Source organism: Corvus moneduloides, chromosome 9, assembly GCF_009650955.1.
Source record: "Corvus moneduloides isolate bCorMon1 chromosome 9, bCorMon1.pri, whole genome shotgun sequence".
NCBI lineage: Eukaryota > Metazoa > Chordata > Aves > Passeriformes > Corvidae > Corvus > Corvus moneduloides.
In genome coordinates, this window is record NC_045484.1 from 26,672,131 (window position 1) to 26,690,779 (window position 18,649).

General features: G+C 41.7%; 1 protein-coding gene across 5 annotated transcripts in view; it reads right to left on the reverse strand.

The window, feature by feature from the left end:
- Positions 1-1,203: 1,203 nt before the first annotated feature.
- RAB3B (RAB3B, member RAS oncogene family) overlaps positions 1,204-18,649 on the reverse strand; it is a 50,980-nt gene continuing 33,534 nt past the window's right edge. For all 5 annotated transcript variants that reach the window (XM_032118474.1, XM_032118478.1, XM_032118477.1 and 2 more), the window contains 3 exons: positions 11,513-11,631; positions 6,164-6,288; positions 1,204-3,108 (listed from right to left, as the gene is read on the reverse strand). In XM_032118474.1, the coding sequence (XP_031974365.1) occupies positions 2,921-3,108; positions 6,164-6,288; positions 11,513-11,631 (432 nt within the window). In that variant the 3' untranslated portion in view covers positions 1,204-2,920. The remainder of the gene's footprint in view (positions 3,109-6,163; positions 6,289-11,512; positions 11,632-18,649) is intronic.

Here is an 18,649-nt window from a genome sequence, read left to right on the forward strand (position 1 = left end):
GGATGGTATTTCAGTTCTCTATTCCTCCACCAGATGGAAGCCAAGACCCATCTCTAATCCCAAGGTTTGCCTGTGGCTTTTGCTGGAGCACTTGTTTTGTACAAGCCATACACAGACGCTTGAGAGGAGCCGTCACCTCTTTCTTTTCACACTCTAGTGCCCCTTTTTTACCTTGCAGACAGGCTGTTTTAACAACACAACTATGCTGGGCCGCTCCCAGTCAAATGGAAAGCTCTCTACAAGCCCACATCACAAATTTCGAGTTTCCCTTCAGTGCAAGCAGATTTATTTCTCTTGCCGTGACAAATCACCGTCTCACATTCTGCCATTCCTCTTACAAGTTAATACAAGTAACAATTACTACTGACTCACTGCTGATCCTGAAACCAGCTGCAGGCCATTTAAGGCAAAAGGCTTTCCCTGTATTCCTTCACAGCAAATATAAGATGATGAGATAGACAAAATATATACTAATGCAAAGATGTATCAGTTGCCTGTGATGATTTGATTCCTTATTCGAAATAAACTCTGCAGGATTTCTGCAAAAAATATCAGGCTTCTCCATGTATGCAATATAAGGCAGGGTAGAATTCCCAACTCTCTTTTCTTCAGACTTGCTGGCTTGTCCTGTGAAAAACAATTCTGCCCATTCTAGGCTGAGGGGCCTGGAATGTACTTTTATTCTTCTTTAAAGAAGCCCATCTGACTTGACCAGAACATAATGAAACACAATTATATATTGAGTGGAAAAGGGAAAGGTCCTTTTTGCTAGGGAAAAAAAAACCAAAACAAAACAGAGTAAGTCAAAGAAAATAATTGAAATTCCATTTCTGCTGAATCCATTTTGTTTTGCCAGTGAGCTGCTGAGCTGACAAATCTTTATTTGCATTGCAGTACTAAGTTACATCTGCACAGCTCAAAATCTGATGTAGAATTCTTTTATTTTATCGCTAGTTATATAAGTTGCATGAAACCTGCCTCCTCTACAATTAGAACAAAACACTATACATTTATTGGCCAAATAATCCTTCTCTTCACTGTTCTAAACCTACATAGTGATTGCAGATTGCTGGGTTCAAAGACCATCACCCTGCCAAAGAAAGATCCATGTAGTCTGATGTACTTTTCTTAAAGCATTAAAAAGATTTCTCCTTCACACATGCGTAGGATTCCTAACGCCAAAAATGCGGCTGACACAAGCTCTCTGGCCACACCCAGTGAGTACATTTCTCTTTATTTTGCAGTTTCAGGGGTTTAGATACAACAACCACAATCCCAGCACTGCACAAATCACACTCATAAGACGAGATCACACATACCCAGAACACGTCACAGTAAAGATTCCCGAAAGCAACACACAAAAAGAGGGATCAAGCCTTTAGCACAATGAGCTCAAACCACTCCAAAAGAGTTGCATTTTTGTCCAGAATTTTGTGCTTTTTTTCTTAGAGCTATTACACTTTGAGACACAACAGAAGGAAATTACAAAAGCACTCACTGGTGTCATGATCCAGCACGTTACAGGACAGAGGGCAGGCGACTCCCTTTCCTGACATCACGAAGTCCCTCAGTCAGAGGATATCACAGATCAAAGGTAAAGACATAAAGTTTTCCAGCATTTTCCCCTTAAGACAACCAACTTCTCTCCATATCCACTTAATTTAAAAATTTTTCCTCCCTTCAAAGCATGATGCCACATAAAGTTCACAGAATAACAGGATGTCTTTGCCATGTTTCATTTGCAGTCGTGTTTTATTAATCACTCCTCTTTATCTTAAATTATACTTTGTGGTTGAATCTGAAACCAGAAAATCTATCCCTCCAGACATGCCCATCTAGAACAAGATTAAAAAACCAAATCAATAACAAAATGCAGAAAGAAAATATAATAATATTGGCACAAATACCTGCCAACACTCACATTTTGCCTCCTGATATTTTTGTCTCTCTGAGACAGTGCAGTTCCATGTCTTACATGTTTTTGCCTCCAACTAAGCATGCAGCAGCCAGCTCCCCTTTTCATTCATCCTGCAACAAATCCACCAGCAAGTAGTTGATGAGAGAAGATCCAGACCTGGAGAGGTAAAACTACAGGATACAGGGACTGCAGGACAGTCAAATTCTGGGAAGAGAGGATTAGGACAGGAATGTGCTAAACACAGCAACACCCCCAGCAAGCTGTGGTGGAGAAGTTTGGAGGCAAGGGCTCCCACTCCTTCACTCAGCACCAGCCAAAGCACCGGGAAATACAGGAATGGCTGCAAGGCCTCCTCCTCCTCCTCCTCCTCAGTCCAGCAGCTTTGATTCCTCCCTGTGATCTTCATCTGTTTAGAGACTTGACACAAAATCCAACCTCCTCCTTCCTCACACTCTGGAGGACCTCACACTGTTAAGACAGAAATTCTCTGCTTTCTGCTCCATCCTACAGAAAAACTGAGATCCGTGGCTGGAGGACAGCAACAATTTTCAAAATATCTGGGGATTGGCGTTTTTTTTTGTTTTATGTTTAAAAAAAGCCTATTCTTGCTTTATAAGAGATCTTTCTTTTTTCTCTTAGACCTGGTCCCTTCTAATTGGTTTTTGTGCTTCCTGCTGTTCTTGACAAAAAAACTCTTTCTGCAATAGATGAATTTACAATTAAAAAATGCAACATTCTCTGTAGAAATAACATTTGCATCACTACACAATTATTTTTCTTCAGTGTAATTCACATTCACAGGAGATGCACTTACAATATTTTTTCAGATTATTAAATTATTGGAGGAGGAAATACATAATATTAACACTCCAGCACATTAAACAAACATACCAATTTCCTACAACAGACACTTCTGCCTTTGGACTACATGATAATGCACCACCACAAATGAAAAGAGAAAATTTAATCGGGGAGAAGGACATTTCTCAGTGTGAAAGGTCACTAGCACGAGCAGTTCTGCTGTGAAGGGGGGGGGTTGTCCGTGAGCCGCATGCTTCTTCCAGAACTGCCCCTGGAATTGTCTGATTCTATGCTCTCCGACATCTTTTCACAGATTATATCCACCAGACGCTCAAACACCTGCCTCACGTTGATGTTTTCTTTGGCACTGGCTTCGAAATAGTCAAAACCTGGGGGAAAAGTGGACAGAAAGTATCAATAGAGACTGATGATCATGATGGTTTTTAAAATACCCTTTTTTTCAGGATTTACCGAAAGAAAACAAGACATCAGATAATCCTTAAAGTCAGTCTATTCCCACAATCTTAAGAATGGTGAGCAGAAATACTTTTAAAATTTATCAAGCTTCATTAGGAATGAAAGGGATACATGGATCCTTCCCATCACCCTGGTAAGCATATCTGCAGATCTAAGTAAACCCAGGGTAAGGGAGTCAATTCTGCCCCTTCCATCAGTGCAGGTCCCCTGGGCTGCAGCCGCTGCCCTCTGGCAAGAGCAGAGGCCAGAATGAGAAGGAAGATCGTGGTTGCTTTCCTTCTGCTGACCAACATCTGTGCCCAAAAGCACAATGCTCCTTGACCCTCAAACACTGTCCCTTTCTGATTAAAAAACCAGACCAGCAAGGCTGGAGTTACACCAAGGAGGGCATGGCACCAGCTCCTCCTGCTGCTTCCCGCTGCCACAAGGCGCTAGGGGAGAAGCAGCCTCTGACAGACAGCCCTGGCCCTGCCTCAGCAGCAGGAATGCCCTGAACTGTGAAGCATTTCCTTATCTCCCTCACCCCAGGGCCCTCAAAGGCCAACCAAGCTGTTGCTTCTGTCCTGTCAGGTTATTAAATTGCCAGCAGCGAGAGCTGAGGCACCACGGAGAGTTTATTTTGCAATGAGCTCTGTTCTGTTGTGCTTCATTCTGGGGATATTCTGCATTGCATCAGTTTCCTTTGATTCTGCCACAAAGAAAGAGAAAACTTGTCTTAACTGATCAGTCTGCCACTGCTGGCAGGCTGAGTCACCTCGATGTGTGAGCTAAGTAGATATCCACCCCATTCAAACCCTTTTTAAGATTCATGGGACAAGGGGTGAAGTGACGGTAGAGATTTTGCCTTGTTAGCAAACAGGGAGGGCTGTCCTGCGTCACACAGGGGTTATGTCTGCCCCATTTGCTGTTCTGCTGATGAATAAAAATGTATATAAAAAGCACAGGAAATCAGAGAACTGCACTTAGATATCAGTCAGTCCAACATTGGCTCAGCTTCTGCTACACCAATCTGTTTTGGTTCAGTTCACATTCAGGCCAATAACAATTTCTTAATCTGATTAGGGAATTATTTCAATGATGTTAATGTCACTATGCAAATTTAGAGAAACATGCTGAGGGGATAACCTTTATGTGAATCATTATGATGAACATTAGCACTTTAAGCAGTCAATAGCCAATTAAAGAGATTCCTCCCACCTAACTCACAAAATAATTTCATATAATGCTGTACACATTGGCATAGTTACTATAATGAAAAACTGATCTGATAAAATCAGATCTATTTTTCAGCTCTTTTAAAAAGAGTGTTTTGGAAGTTGGGAGCACAGAAGAGCAGGGCTGGGACAGCACTTCCCAAAGGCATAATCAGCTTTTGGGCTGCTCTGCACTGGGGTGTGTTTCTCCAGGGTGAGCTGGACAAGCACCAGGTCGGGGCAGAACTGGGGATTCTTCTGTGAAACAGTTTCCTACTGATGGAATCAGTTGCTGTGGTAACCCTGTGTGTGTGTGTGTGATTTGAAGTGTCCCACTAGTAAAGGATTCAGATTCTAGATGCCAAGTTTGTATTTAAACAAACAGATTAATTTTGGGAAGAGAAAAAAACACTAGAAGTCCAAATTGGAGTGGGAGTTAAAATAAAACTCCATTTGCTGCTACTTTGGTCTGGACAAATTTTCAGTTACCAGCAGCGTAATTGTTCCTGTGAAATAGGTGCCCATGCATGCATCCACAACCTTTCTGAGAGTCTGCAAGCCAGGAACCAAGTTTATTCACATTCATGTTTTCAAAAGCAGATTAAATTCTGATGGGTAAAAAAGAGCACAGAACTGACTTGGCAAACTAACCATGTCTTTGTTTGCTTTGCCAGTCCTACATGTCAAGATTTACTATTACAATAATAACAATGGGTCTAATTTGATATTTGCTTGTTATTTGTTTAGGATGGCAGTGCCTCAAGGCTCCAGCCATGAATGGGACCCCTCTGTGTGTGCCATATGTAGAATTTACACCTTCAAGGCCACACTTTAAACTACTGTCCTGGAACTCCAGTACCCCCAATTTAACAGTTTATTATGCACCCTCCAATTAGTGCCTAAGGATTGAAGACAACACAGGATTTTATAACTTGAGGATGATGGTAATTCCTTTGGGTCTGGTAAGAATCTCTACTCTTACAAGCTAAGCAAATATTTATGCCCACTGTAAGGGTCTTCACTGTTACCTGAATGAAATTTTAACAGGATTTACTTACTACTTTGAATTCTTTAATGAAAGACAACAGAATAGTTAAATTTTAACGTAGATCCCTTATTTCATATTTAAAATATCTTATATGCTATAATAGATAATGAAAAATGATAAATAAATTATAAAGAAGTATTAGTTTACTTTGCTCTTCATTATAAAATTTTCATTGCAATCCCAGCTTCCTCTCAATGGAACCGTTTTGCTTTTTCTATCCCACATCAATAACGTAATGTCATTTTCTTACCTGGATAGAGAAGCCTAGTACATTTTAAAAATATGTTTTACTCAATTCTTCAGTTCTGATATATAAACTTCTTTCTTTTTCATTGTTTAGTTAAAAAAAAAAAGCTTCAACAAAAATCAATGTTTGCATTGATTTGCAATGAGTACATGGTACTTGGAGACAGAATTGTGTTTATGAAACCTTCTTCTCTTTTTGTTCTGCTAAGCTAATAAAAGCTTTTCACAAAAGCTTTATATTCCTTTCACCCCTAGACATCACCTTTATAGATACAGCAACACTACAATTATTCTACCAGGTATTTTTGGCCTAATGAGCACAAAACAAGTAAAATATGAAACTAGAATATATTACACTTCTTAGTTGTGAGACCATTATTGAAGTATTACTGCTGGAAGGACTTATTATTGTACAAACTAAAAGGAACACAGTATAGAGAAGCAGAGGAAAAAAGGTAGAAAGAAAAGTTTTGCATGTACCCAGCTGATCCGCCAGATGTTTCCCCTTCTCCATGGGAACAATCCTGTCATCCTCCATGTCACATTTGTTTCCAACCAGGATCACCTGTGCATTGTCCCAGGAGTAGGTCTTGATTTGTGTGGCCCTACAGCAGATGAAAAGAGATGGTTACATTCCATCAGCTGTGCCAAAATACAATCCTGTATTAAATATGAAAACAAGTACCATTAATGGCAGTATCAACATCCCCAGGCTGTGTGTGGGTCCCAAGACAAATGACCAGGCTTACACACAAAGCAAGAATGCAGACTGTGTAACTCACAGCACTGTTCTATTTTACTACTCCTTAACTTTGTGTGACAACAAAGTTTCTTGCTGAGATTTTGCAAGTGTTTTAAAGATCACAGGATCCAGATAAAAAACTGAATCGAGTAATTTTTGAAGATTAGGGACAAAAAAGGCTTTTTGTAAAGCTTATTCTCTTTCAGCTATCATGTGTCAGACGAACAACAATCAGTTACAGCTCTGAAGGATATTGTCCTATAGAAAAAGCCACACAGTAGATGCACACTTCATGCTGGATTTACAACTTCTTATATAAGACAGAACAGTAATAATTCTCTCCTTTTCTGCAGCACATTTTGCTGTAGAGTTTTAGGAACTCCGTAAGAACAGATGGAAGCATCAAGTTGTCTTTGCTTGAACTGGAAAACTTCATGGAAACTGAAAATCACATAGGAACATGGAAACAACTGAAAAGCAGAAACAGGAATTTACCAAATTGGGAAGATATGAGATCAAAGCAAGGCTCTATGAGCTAATACTTGAACCCAGCAGGACTAAGGGTAAGGCAGGAGACAGCAGCTGCAAAGACAGACCAACACCAGCTTCAGGGGCACAGGGATGCAGTGCATGGGAGCTTAGGCAGGAGCACTCAGGTGAACTTGGAGCCTCTAAAGCTTTCTGTGGCTCATGTGCTGAAACTGGAGTGAAGCTCACTGTGGATCCCGGGGCTCTGACCTTACATTTAGCCTTTTTAGAACTTTTCCATGACAAAACAGAATATTTTTTTAATATATCCTGAGGGGCGAGTCCTGTCCCACCATCCTTGGTGAGGTGTCCCAGAGCCAGCAGCAGAACATTATTAGCTCAGTAGCATTCACTTTCATCCATCTTTTCAGACCCGCACAACCTATTTTATCTTCACCAAGTCAGCTCTATCTTTTAAGGCTCCCTTCTTCCCAAGGGTAATTAGGCTGCACTGCCAGAAGCCATACACTCCTCTCCTCCATCCTCCTGCATTCCCTGACTCGCCTTCCCACTCTTTGCCCCTGCTCACCACCACTCCAGGCAGGACACTACAGTTTCAGGCAAATCTGCCACTTCCCAGGAGAGCCAGGAGTCCTCTCAAACTTTTACTTCTGTGTAAGTTTCCTTAACTCCCTTAACAATAAAGCATTTGATTCCTTCTCTTCTGAATTAGCAGCAGCCTCCAGCTCTGATCTACTAATGACAATTTTTAATTAGTTTGAGTTGTTTACTTGCTTTTTTCCATGGAAAGCAGCTGTGTTACTCCAAAGATAACTGGGAAAAAGGGTGTCATTGCACTGTGCAACTTGCCTTGAAGCAGCAGCCTGCTTGGATTGCCCTGGGGAATAGGAACCTCACCCAAGCCCAGGCCCATAGTGCAACATGCAAAAATAAACAAAGAGTGTGTGCAATGAAACTTCTTACTCTCCCTAGTGTCCTCCTGGAAAGGCACTCACTCCAATCCCAATTTTAGCTCCTCCAGTGTCACTTTTTTGAACGCCTCCATGTAGACACGCCCCATGAGAGCTAATATGAATCTGTGATGAGTTTTTTTGGGACTCTGGGGTTTCTCAAAGCTCATCAGAGAAGGGGGTGACTGCAGAAATCAGCCAAAAGCCCAGGAAGATGACATCTCCCCAGTCTCCCTCCATAAGCAACAGAGAGAAATAAAGTCTCCCCAGGTTCAATTTAAAACAACTAAAAGCAGTCTCCTTTTCTGATTCACAGTTCAGTCTCTGGATTCATTTCACATGAAAATTCATTGTACCCTGGCATCACATGGGGACATAAATCTTAACTATTTAAACAGAATAACTTAGAAAATGAAAAAGAAGCAAGCAGCATGAAGGATCTCCCAGAGAAATGCATCTTTCTCCTTGTTTTGTACAAGTCAGTGGAAAACCTCTTACAGAACACCAATCTTTCTTCTTCTTAGGAATAAAAAACAACCAACCGACCAAAAAAGTTATGAAGAACATGTAAAAGAAACCCTGATGTCCATACAAAAAGAAGAGCAGAAAATTTCCAGATGCTTTTGGAAAGATAAACTAATAAATAGCAAGGCTTGTGTAATGGAGCTGTTTCAACACCTATCAGGGCAGCCCAATATACACACTGGGAGAAACATATTTCTGTGATACAATAAAATGCTGTGCCTTGTTTGTGCTGAATTCCCCAAATTAACAAAAAAGCACAAACTTCATGCCTTGTGCTTAGAAGAAAAATAGTCTCAGGTTCACAGTTACATGGAGGTATCAACAATTCAGTGTGGGTTAAAGATAAATGTTGATGAACTCAGCTGTCACTTAGATATAAGTTAAATTTTACCAATTTTTATTTTCCTTCTATGAAATTGTCTAGATTGTCCAAAGCAGAGCTTCCATAATATCTTCTATTTACTTTACAGTTTCAAGTACTGAGTATATTTTAGTTCCATTGCAGTTTCAAATGAGTTATAAACAACTGATTTATCTACACACAACTATCGACCCAACATCAAATAACAGCTGTCAAAGAAGACTACTAAAAAAAATTCTAGAAACTGAGCTGCAAGCTATGAAAGCTCATTTAACCCTTTCAGTCACCCTACAGGAAAGACATATTCAACTGAAATAGTTACTTATTTTCAAATATCAGTTAAAACCTATCTTTCTGTTTGCCTAGTTGTATTTTTTCTTGTTAAATAACCTGACAGAACTCTTGCCACACTGCAGTAAGGAAAATCACTCAGGCTTAACATTTTAAGGCTTCTCATACAATATGTTGTACATTTTCCAGTGAACAAGAGAACAAGTCATGTTCCAGGTATTCCCAAATGCATTTAAATTGTGTCTCTTTCCCAGTGGTTTTAAGATGATGAACATCATTAATTGAGGTGATTCATGTCAGTGAAGGAAAGACTCTGCTTTGCATTCACATTCTACTTAGAGAGTTTGTCTGAATACCTGATACACAACCATGATCCTCTCACTCAGGAGAGAAAGTGCCTTTATTTGGTTTAGGAGACGTCTGAGTGACACAAAGCAAACCAGGATTCTCTTCAGGACATCCACCCGTAAGAAGAGTGAGGATAAAAGATCTCCCAGGGAAGAAGTAATTTGGCAGATTGGGAGGGATATTCTTATTTCCCTTGTGGCCCAATGAGGGAGCTGTTAAAACAGTCATGTGCCAATGAACCAGAGATGGAGACAAAGGAGCTCAAGTAGTAGCCACGTTAATTTTCTATGGAGAGTACAGTTCCTGACTGAAGACCATATCCAGTGTAATAAGTTTTTTTAATCATAACTGTATCATGCAGAATGGTGTGGGGAAAAAAACCAAAGAAAATCCCACTTGCTATGATAGAGAATTGCAGACACTGATAGAGCAGCACCAGCACCAGCCAAAAGCTCTTTTTTCCATATCTTGTGCCTTCGGATGTTTAGAAAGCAATTTTGCAGACTGGGAAAAACCATCTCCCAGTTGCAATAGCCACTAGAGGACTCTGCTGGCCCAGAGATGCTGGCTTGGCAGCAGCCCTCATCTCCTCTCCTGAGGACAAGCTTCAGGAAGGAAGGAAATGGGTCCTTTTTATCCACCCCACTATCTCATTTGGGCTCAGAACCCTAAAGCTGGTTGGAAAGATTCCTGACATACAGAGGAAAAACACACTGATGGTTCACCTCTGTCCTTTGGCTGACAAGGTGCTCTTAGCAAAGATATTCCTGCAGCTCCCATGGCACAGGAAGACATGAAATCAAACAGACAAAGCTGACCTTTCCCAGTTCTTACTCTCACACCACTGCCTTTGATAGAACAGACCTTAGACTACTTCCAATATAAAGCTTCAAGTTAAACTCCACCTCTGCAAATTTTAAAATAATAGCAGCTCAGAGACTGAGACTCGGTAATTTTCAGCTAATTTAAGACTGGTAAGTAAAACCTGCTAGAGCAGAACCTACAGACAGACAGGTAGATGAACAGTGTGCTCATATAGATCTTGTTTCATCAGGGAACCAAATTGGAAATATTTATGGTTTAGTGAAAGATGCTGCCCCAGCTCACATGCCTGCACACCTACGGAAAACATCCCTGTGCAGACACTTGCAGAAAAAGCTTCATCTGAGCTTGGTGAATGAAACTTGATGGATGAAACTGGTTCTGGCAAAACCTCTGGGTTTGTGTTTTTAACAAGAAAAGAGTGTATTCCTCTACCATAAGCTGCTGAAGGGCTGCTCAGGATGGGGCTGTAGTTCATGTGGGGTTGTGGTACTGGGGATGGGGGGCTGAAAGTGGAGACTACACCTTGAATGTGACCATCATGACCAACTGCTTTAGTGAACAGAGAGAACAAAAACTGGGCAGCTTTGGAGAGAAGACAAATCACTTGAAACAACAAACCATGTTGTTGCAGCTTTTGAGTTACAGCCTAGCTTAGGGGATACAGAATAGGTGTTCAGTAGAAAGCCAGGCTGAGGCAGATGCTGAGAGCCAGTGCCACAGCCAGGATGTCACATGCTCCCAGGAGGTCACTGAGATCCTTGCAAATAAATCTGACTCAGGAGAGCACATTAACCACTGCACTGCCCTTCTTACCACGGTGGCCATTCTTATCTGCAGTGAAGGGAACCAGGTAACCAGCAGAAATGACTTCGAGACATTTGAGTGGAGTCACAGGGCACTACTGAGGATCAACACAGCCTTTCCCCAAATCCCTGAGATATGATTGAACAACCACTGTTAATCTGTATTTTTAGCAGCATAGCCAGAAACCTCATAAGCCCAAAAAAGCATTAAGGGATTAATTTCTTTACAGTAAATTGATACTTTTAAAAGCACAAAGTACTGTAGTATGCTACAATATCTGAATTACAACCTTTTCATTAAAGTGAAGCTGTAGAACTTTTTCTAAGGAATGTTTATAAATCAAACTATTTAGATGAAGAGGAAAGAACACAGTGATGCAAAGCACTATGGAGGGTGGGATGTCTAATGCTCTCAACAAACAAATGTGGGGAGAGAATTGGCCAAAACCCAAACGAACCCAACAACAACAACAACGGTATTCCAGTATTTCCTACCAGTCCTGCACAGCATTGAAGGAGTCTTCACTGGTGATATCATACATGAGGACAAAGCCCATGGCTCCTCGGTAGTAGGCTGTAGTGATGGTCCTGTACCTTTCTTGTCCAGCTGTATCCTGCAACAGAAAGGAATATTTAGGCTTTAAGACTTCAGTTCTCAGAAGCAAGAATTGTAATTAGGTCCTATATAAAAAATAAAGCAACCACTTTTTGTTATTATACATTTTGGACTTCTCAGTTGCTCCCAAGTGAAATGAACTCTACTTACATTTTAGCATTAATTAGGCTTTTGCATCAACCATTATTTTTTAAATGCATTTTGACACATGTACTATTAAAAAAATACCGAAGATGTCAACCCTTTAATTGGTCTTCTCTGCCTCAGGCCCAATGCAATAATAAAATGTTAGCAGAGTTCACTGAAAGCTGACACTTCAAAGCAGAGGCAAAATAACCAGTCCAGGACTGTACCAGGCAGAAAATATTCACATGTTGCAATTCAGTGTCATGGTCAGGAAAATGTCCTTGAGGTAGATGCTGCTGGTGACTCCTTTCTTGCCTCAGGTTAGAGACAAGAAATAAAGATTTGATACAATAAACATTATTATACAAAGTGAATTTAATGTGGAATATCCCAATCACAAAGTCTGAAGTGCACATACTAATTTGAGATCTATTAATCCTCTTCTGTTTGTTCATCTTAATTCTGTTTACCCAGAGAGTTCCTGTAGAGTCCCTCCACCTGCAGTTGTCATTTCTGTGTTCAGCTGGGCAGCACAAAGGTGAAGCTCTGGCATATGCAACAGAAGAATTCTGAAAAGCTTGTGACAGCTAGAAAACATGTCAACTACCATCTGTTGGATGCCAGTAGCACTTTTCCTCTACATTTTGCAAGCCTATTTTCAAACTGAGGAATATTTCTACACCAAAACAGCAGTCCTACAGCCTAATCCATTCCCTCTGGACCTGCCTTCTGAACCAGGGAGAGAAGTCGTGCGCTCTCACCCAGAAGGAGTCGATTGTCTCTCTCACTTAGAAGGTGTCTATCTTTTGAACACATTTCATCCTTCTTATGGCAAATGGCAGCTCTGTGAAACAGCTGCAGGGAGCCAAAAGGCATCGCCTTCAAAGTGTGCGCTCAGTATGAGGTGTCAACTTATAGTTACTGTGATGGGTTAGTTCTAAAATGAACCATCTTTTAGTCCTCCAAAACCCAAACTGAAGAATGCATTTACTGCCACTGGTTTAAAATGTGATGAAAGTTCTAAAGAAAAAGACTCTAAAGAACTTAACAACCATGTAACTAGTTGGAAGAATAAAATAAATTCACATAGAGCACTCTGGCAGGAGTAGAGATCAGACACAGCACATCACCACATCCCCAGAAGACAGTGGGTAGGAAACTACTCAGCTTTAAAATCATCCTCCTCATCATTCCCATACATGCAGCTTTGTTTTTGCTGCATGCAAGAGACACCATTGGCCCTTGCAGAACGCACAGCAGCCAGTCTCTGGCCGCCTGTTGTTCAGCACCAGAACATCACAGAGCCTCTCTGTAGGAGGACAGCACTTGTAAATAAGCTCCCTACAGCTTTCTTAAAAGGCTCTGCTATTGCACTACTGTGAGACTATCCACAGCTGTAACATACTGTGAATTTCCGAGTGGAGAGGCTGTGTAGCTGGAATCTTGCTGTTTCTCCACCAGTTCTCTGGGAAAATAAGTGGTTTTTTCCCTTAAACTTGTGTATTTATTTCAAGATGGGGTAGCCCATTGGCTGATCATGATGAAGCACTGCACACTGGCTGAGGAACTGTTCTGTTCCCTCCTGACAACAGGTCAGAGGTGGGAATATCAGAATGAGGTGGGCTCCACCCTGCAGCCTGAGTGACCATTTCTTTTCCCGCCAGTGATAAATCCACCACACAGCACTCTCATATTCACTGACACCAAATCTCCCCTTAGCTGCTGAACAGCTAAACCAGCCACAACAACTAGATCCTAAATATATTTCTTCAAGGAAGGAAGGTCTCAGCAGTAATAGTATTGTTCTTCTATTCAGAGAGATGATAGTTGCTTTATTTTAGCCTGATTTCCTAAAGACATGAGGCTCAGTAAAACATCAGTCTCCACATACGCACTTTTGGTCAAATTTTGCTGAGGGAAAATGTGTTCAAATGTTTTTACATATGACACAAAAAGTAGTTGGTAAGATGAAGAGAGACCTTAAGCATACCTTAGCTGGGAAAAAAGCTTAAGTGCAATGATTATCTTTTCCCAGCACCACAAGATTCACATGAGAGAGCCTTTCTTTGTGTCTCATTAGGAGAAGGCCCTAAATCAGTATCAGTAACTCCAGAGATTCTGCAACCAACAAAACCAAACAAATCCATAGGAAGTCAGGCTTCTCCACTTCTCATGCTCACAGCATTATTGTTTGATACCTGCATTCAGAGGCTCTTCTGCCTTCCAAATCTCATGTCCTATTTTCTCCTCTGTGTTTAACCAGTGCTCACTCTGGCTTAGGGCATGAGGCTGTGACTAGGCAGTAAGTGACTGCAAGACACGTTGTCAAGTCACATGCAGAATAATTTGGAAATAAATTAATTTTGACAACAGGTCAGAGCAAGGACTCAGCTGTGGGGACATACCCAGGACAGCATCCAGGCTGTCCTGGGAGGCAGCTTCAAGGGACACTCAGGGTGACTTACAAAACTTGCCCTGATACCACCTTAGTGCCTCGGCTCAGTCAGGAATTGGACTGAGAAAGCCAAATTGTCCTATTTCCTGAAAGCTCTGAAATTAAGCAAATCTGGTTTGTTGATTTCAGTATTCTGACTGTGATCCCCCTGTGTGTGGGGATGGGCCCCAATTCATACATTAGTGAGAGATGGGGCTGCAGGAGGTACAGAACCCCAAAGGATAACATGCATTTGCTCAGTCATAACCTGTCCTAAGGTGGGCAGTGCACTTAAATCATTAGAAAGTGAAATTGCATATTCACTAGGATATACTTGTGGGCCTGCCTTCTCAGGTTATCAGAGGAGTGTGTGTGAGGGAAAGGCATCCTGTATTTCATGGTATATAAAGTTTGTTAACACCCCTGCCCTGGTAGCCATGTGCTACAATGCAGAGATGTGATTCATCTCTTCCTGAGTCACTGATGGCTTCCTCGCTCTGTTTTACTGTACAGATACAGAGCATGTCATTTCCCCTCACAGCCTTATAGTGGCATTTCTCCAACTGCATTTCAGTTGTTGTAGTATCACCCTGAAATTACTTTTTTCCTCAGGTTACACTAGCTTCTTAGACAGCGATAAACTGGCTTAATTTTCTTGACTCACACTATGAGAGCTTAAGTGCATACCTCACCCCACACACACAGATGCCTCAGCACAAATAAAATAAAACAAACTGCAAAATCTGAGCTCACTTTCTTCAGCATTTACAACACTTGTCCTTCCCTCAGTTTAAAACACCACAAACCTCAGGTAATTAGTCATTTCAGGTTTTTAAGTTCAAGTTGTTTATCTAATGAAGGAGAAAACAACTGACAGAAATTACTCCCCTCCCGCCAAGTTGTTTGCAAGATTTCCAGGTAGACCACAAACTCATTAGAAGACAAGTACACAAGGCACAGGTGGGGATCAGCAGAAGGGTGATGTAGCACTAATTAACACTCTAGCCAAATGCCTGGGAAGAACAGCCTGAGCCCCCAGCATCCAGGAACCTGCTAGGCGTCCCTGAAGAGGAATCAGAGAGCTTGGCTGTAAGCAGGCACAGAGGGGTCTCTGTGAGGTGCATTTACACCAGCATGCTAACAGCTCTGTTCTTCTGCAGCTTATGTGTGTGTCTGTCCTTTACGCAAACAATTAAAAACACCCACAGGACCATTAGTGGGTAGCTTGAAACAAAAATTTGAAGGTTTTGCATTAATGAGCACTCAAAATTCAGTGTTTACCAGAGAAGAAAAAGACCTAAATGCATTTGCATTGTGTGCAGATGCCCTCTAGTCTCAAGATCCATCATACAAACATTCACAATAGGAGTACAATCAGCTTTTCTTAAATGTACTTGGCTGTTGCAGCAGAAGCTGCAAGGTACTAACACAAGAAACATATTTGAGTGTTTAGATCATGACAGATGCTCTTTGCTGCAGGTCTGAAAAATCAGAAAACCTGATTCCGAACCATCCTTCTTCTAGTGAAGATTTCCAGCCACAAGTTCTTTGTTCCAAATAAAATGTCACTGAAACATCTAATCTGTACTGAATTTAATCTCCTTAGCACCATGACTTTTCTAGCAGTGTATGTGACAAATAGCCTCTAAAGAAATAAACATTTCAAATTTTTTTAAAGGATTATGGTGTGATTTCCATGGGTTTTGTTTTTTTTAAAGAAGAACAATATGCAAGAATAAGAGTTGCTTATTGTCCAGCTATTGGCAACATCTACAAGCTGCACGTACTTGGCAACATCCTTGCTCAGGCTGCTCAGAGTCAGAACAGAGGCTATGTTCACCCCAATACTCAGCACCCACCACAATTTGGGGCTTCATCAGACCTAGCGAAGGAAAGACTTCTTCTACCCTGTTATTAAATGTCACATTGTAACACCCACACCATGGGTTTTTGCACCTTGTTTGGAGTTTGGTCAGCCCTGGAGATGGGATAATCCACTTCCCAGCCCCGTGGTTATAGGGGGATGTTACATTCACACACACATTGCCTTTGCAAAAGCAGGCTTTGGAGTGGAAGCCACCAAGAATCAGATAAACAAAAGTCACCTTGGGAAAGAGGAAGGGGAAAAAAACAACCCACCCACCAGGTATCACAAGGGAGAGGGACCTTGGGCAGACTAGGATGTGTCATTAATAAGAGAATCTTAACATTAAGCTTAGTGTTTCCTGCTGGCAGCTAGAAATAGGAACAAACAGGCAAGCAGGATGAGTCACTGGTTAAGACATGGAAAAGATGTGATGTCATGAAAAACCTGTGAAGATTCAATTGCTGCCAGGAGCAAAATAACACCTGGTTCCTTCAGAACTCAGCTCTGATTAAAATGCTCCAGTTCAACAGATCATATTAGACATGTTTTTTTTCCTCTTTTGTTATTGAGTGCTCCCATTGCCCAAGAGTCACTGGAACCTACTCAGACACATTTAGCTACCTTGAGAGCCATTTCATTTCAGCATTTGCAGGAAAACATTTCTGATGTGAAAAAGACCCAACACAAAACCCCTTGCCTTTTTTGATAAAATGCTCTATCCTTGCTAAGTGCCTTTTAAAATTTTCCCCATTATCTTCATTTCCACTCTTTAGAAGCAGTAAAACCAGCAGCCTTCAATAATTTCAGTATGACCAGTTGCAGGAATTGCCCGTTTCTTATCCTATTTTATTTACCCTGTATAGAAAGTTCTATCACCCTGTTCTAACATTCCCACACTAACTGGTCGCAACAGAGAGATGGAAATTTTTTGAAAAGAGACTTTTAATACATGCAGTGTCTTCAAGAGCTCACCAGCATCTGGTCAGTCATCAGAGACCTCAGTCATGCCGAACACACAGGCTTTTGAAGTTGTTCCCTGGAACTCAATAGCTGAGTTACAGCAGGTGAAGCACTGCACTTTTCAAAGTACTTTTGTAAAATAAACTGATGAACAAGGAGGAAAAGTTACTGTAGATTGACCGAATCCACTATTAAAATATTTCTGGCAGTAGGGAACCCCAACTCTTGTAACTTTTCTCAGCAACTCCACACCATATAAGACAAAAAGCGCATCACTGACAATCCAATAGGGTGCATTTGCTCAGCAGAATGTAATTCCCACACTGGAATCAGGCCAAGGTACTGTGATTGACACTACTGCTCATGACCTGCTAAGATGTTAAAAATGTTATTTCCATTTTCCCAGGTGCCTTGAGATTGTGGTGAAGATTAGCATCAGTTGCCCTTCCTGATCTGTCAGAGGGTAAGGAGGACTGGAGTAGGACTGGCTTGCCTATGAACCTTATCTGCTCTTCTCATCTTTTTGTAGGCTGAGTTTTTCTGTTAAAGTATATAAGAGACAGTGGCTGCAAAGGAGAAATGCCATAAAGAGATATACAAAAGATTAAGTTCATTGTGCACATTTCTTAAAGCTTATAGAATTGAAAATCTTGTATTTCATTACTTGGAACTAACCCAAAAATCAGTGTTGTATTTTTTCATTATTTCTGATCCAGCTACCTCGATAAAAAAATAAAGAAATGGCAGTGATAAAAATCTGTAGCACACCACATGCCTACTTCAACTTCCATTTCTTTAGCTGCAAGTAAACAGCAAAGTTCAAGAGGGATATGATGCACTTGAAAGCCCATCCACTGTGGGAAAGCGATAAAACCATCACTGGTATGATAAAAACACCAAACCAAAAACATCTAAGGCGCTGAGATCCCAGAGTAAGTAGCATTTTGGGCAGTGGATGCATTATTATCACGGCATATACTGCTAGTTTTGCTAGATCTTTTTTAGTTGTCCCACGTATATCCTTTAATTCTGTTAATCAGCCACGGCAAGAGCAGCTGTACAACGCACAGATGTCTGAGCAGGGTTAGCCACTCTAAGCATTATTAATTAGCTGCTGTTGGGAAGCTGCTACATTAATCACAGCCGGAGCACTTCAGAAGCAGCACTCCCTCCTGTGAAAGAGCCAGCGTGGACATCCTGACTGGTCCTGCAGGGCGGGACATTGACGTGCTCCAGCCAAGCGGCCACCGCGTGGGTCAGCACAGCTCCGTGCCAACCCGGGAGATGTGCAGCAGCACAAAGGGAAATCTCAATACATTATGAATCGGCTGCCAAAAGAACAAGTGCACAGTCTGGGAGGAGGAAGCGAAGTGATCTGCGGTACAAATCCGCCTGGATTCTGGTTCTTTGATCTCGGAGGGAACAAGGCAATGAACACTGCGGTGCCATGGCGCCCCCTCCTCCTCCACCGCACGCAGGCGAACGGAGCAAATCCCCGCACCGAGCAAGCCCCAGCCAGACTTGCCGGAGCCCGTTCGTGGGTGATCAAATGTCATGGTAACCGGCAGGGGAGCGGGCAGCGACGGGGGCTGCTGGCGGCCGTGCGGAGCCGGCTCGGCGCAGGGATGG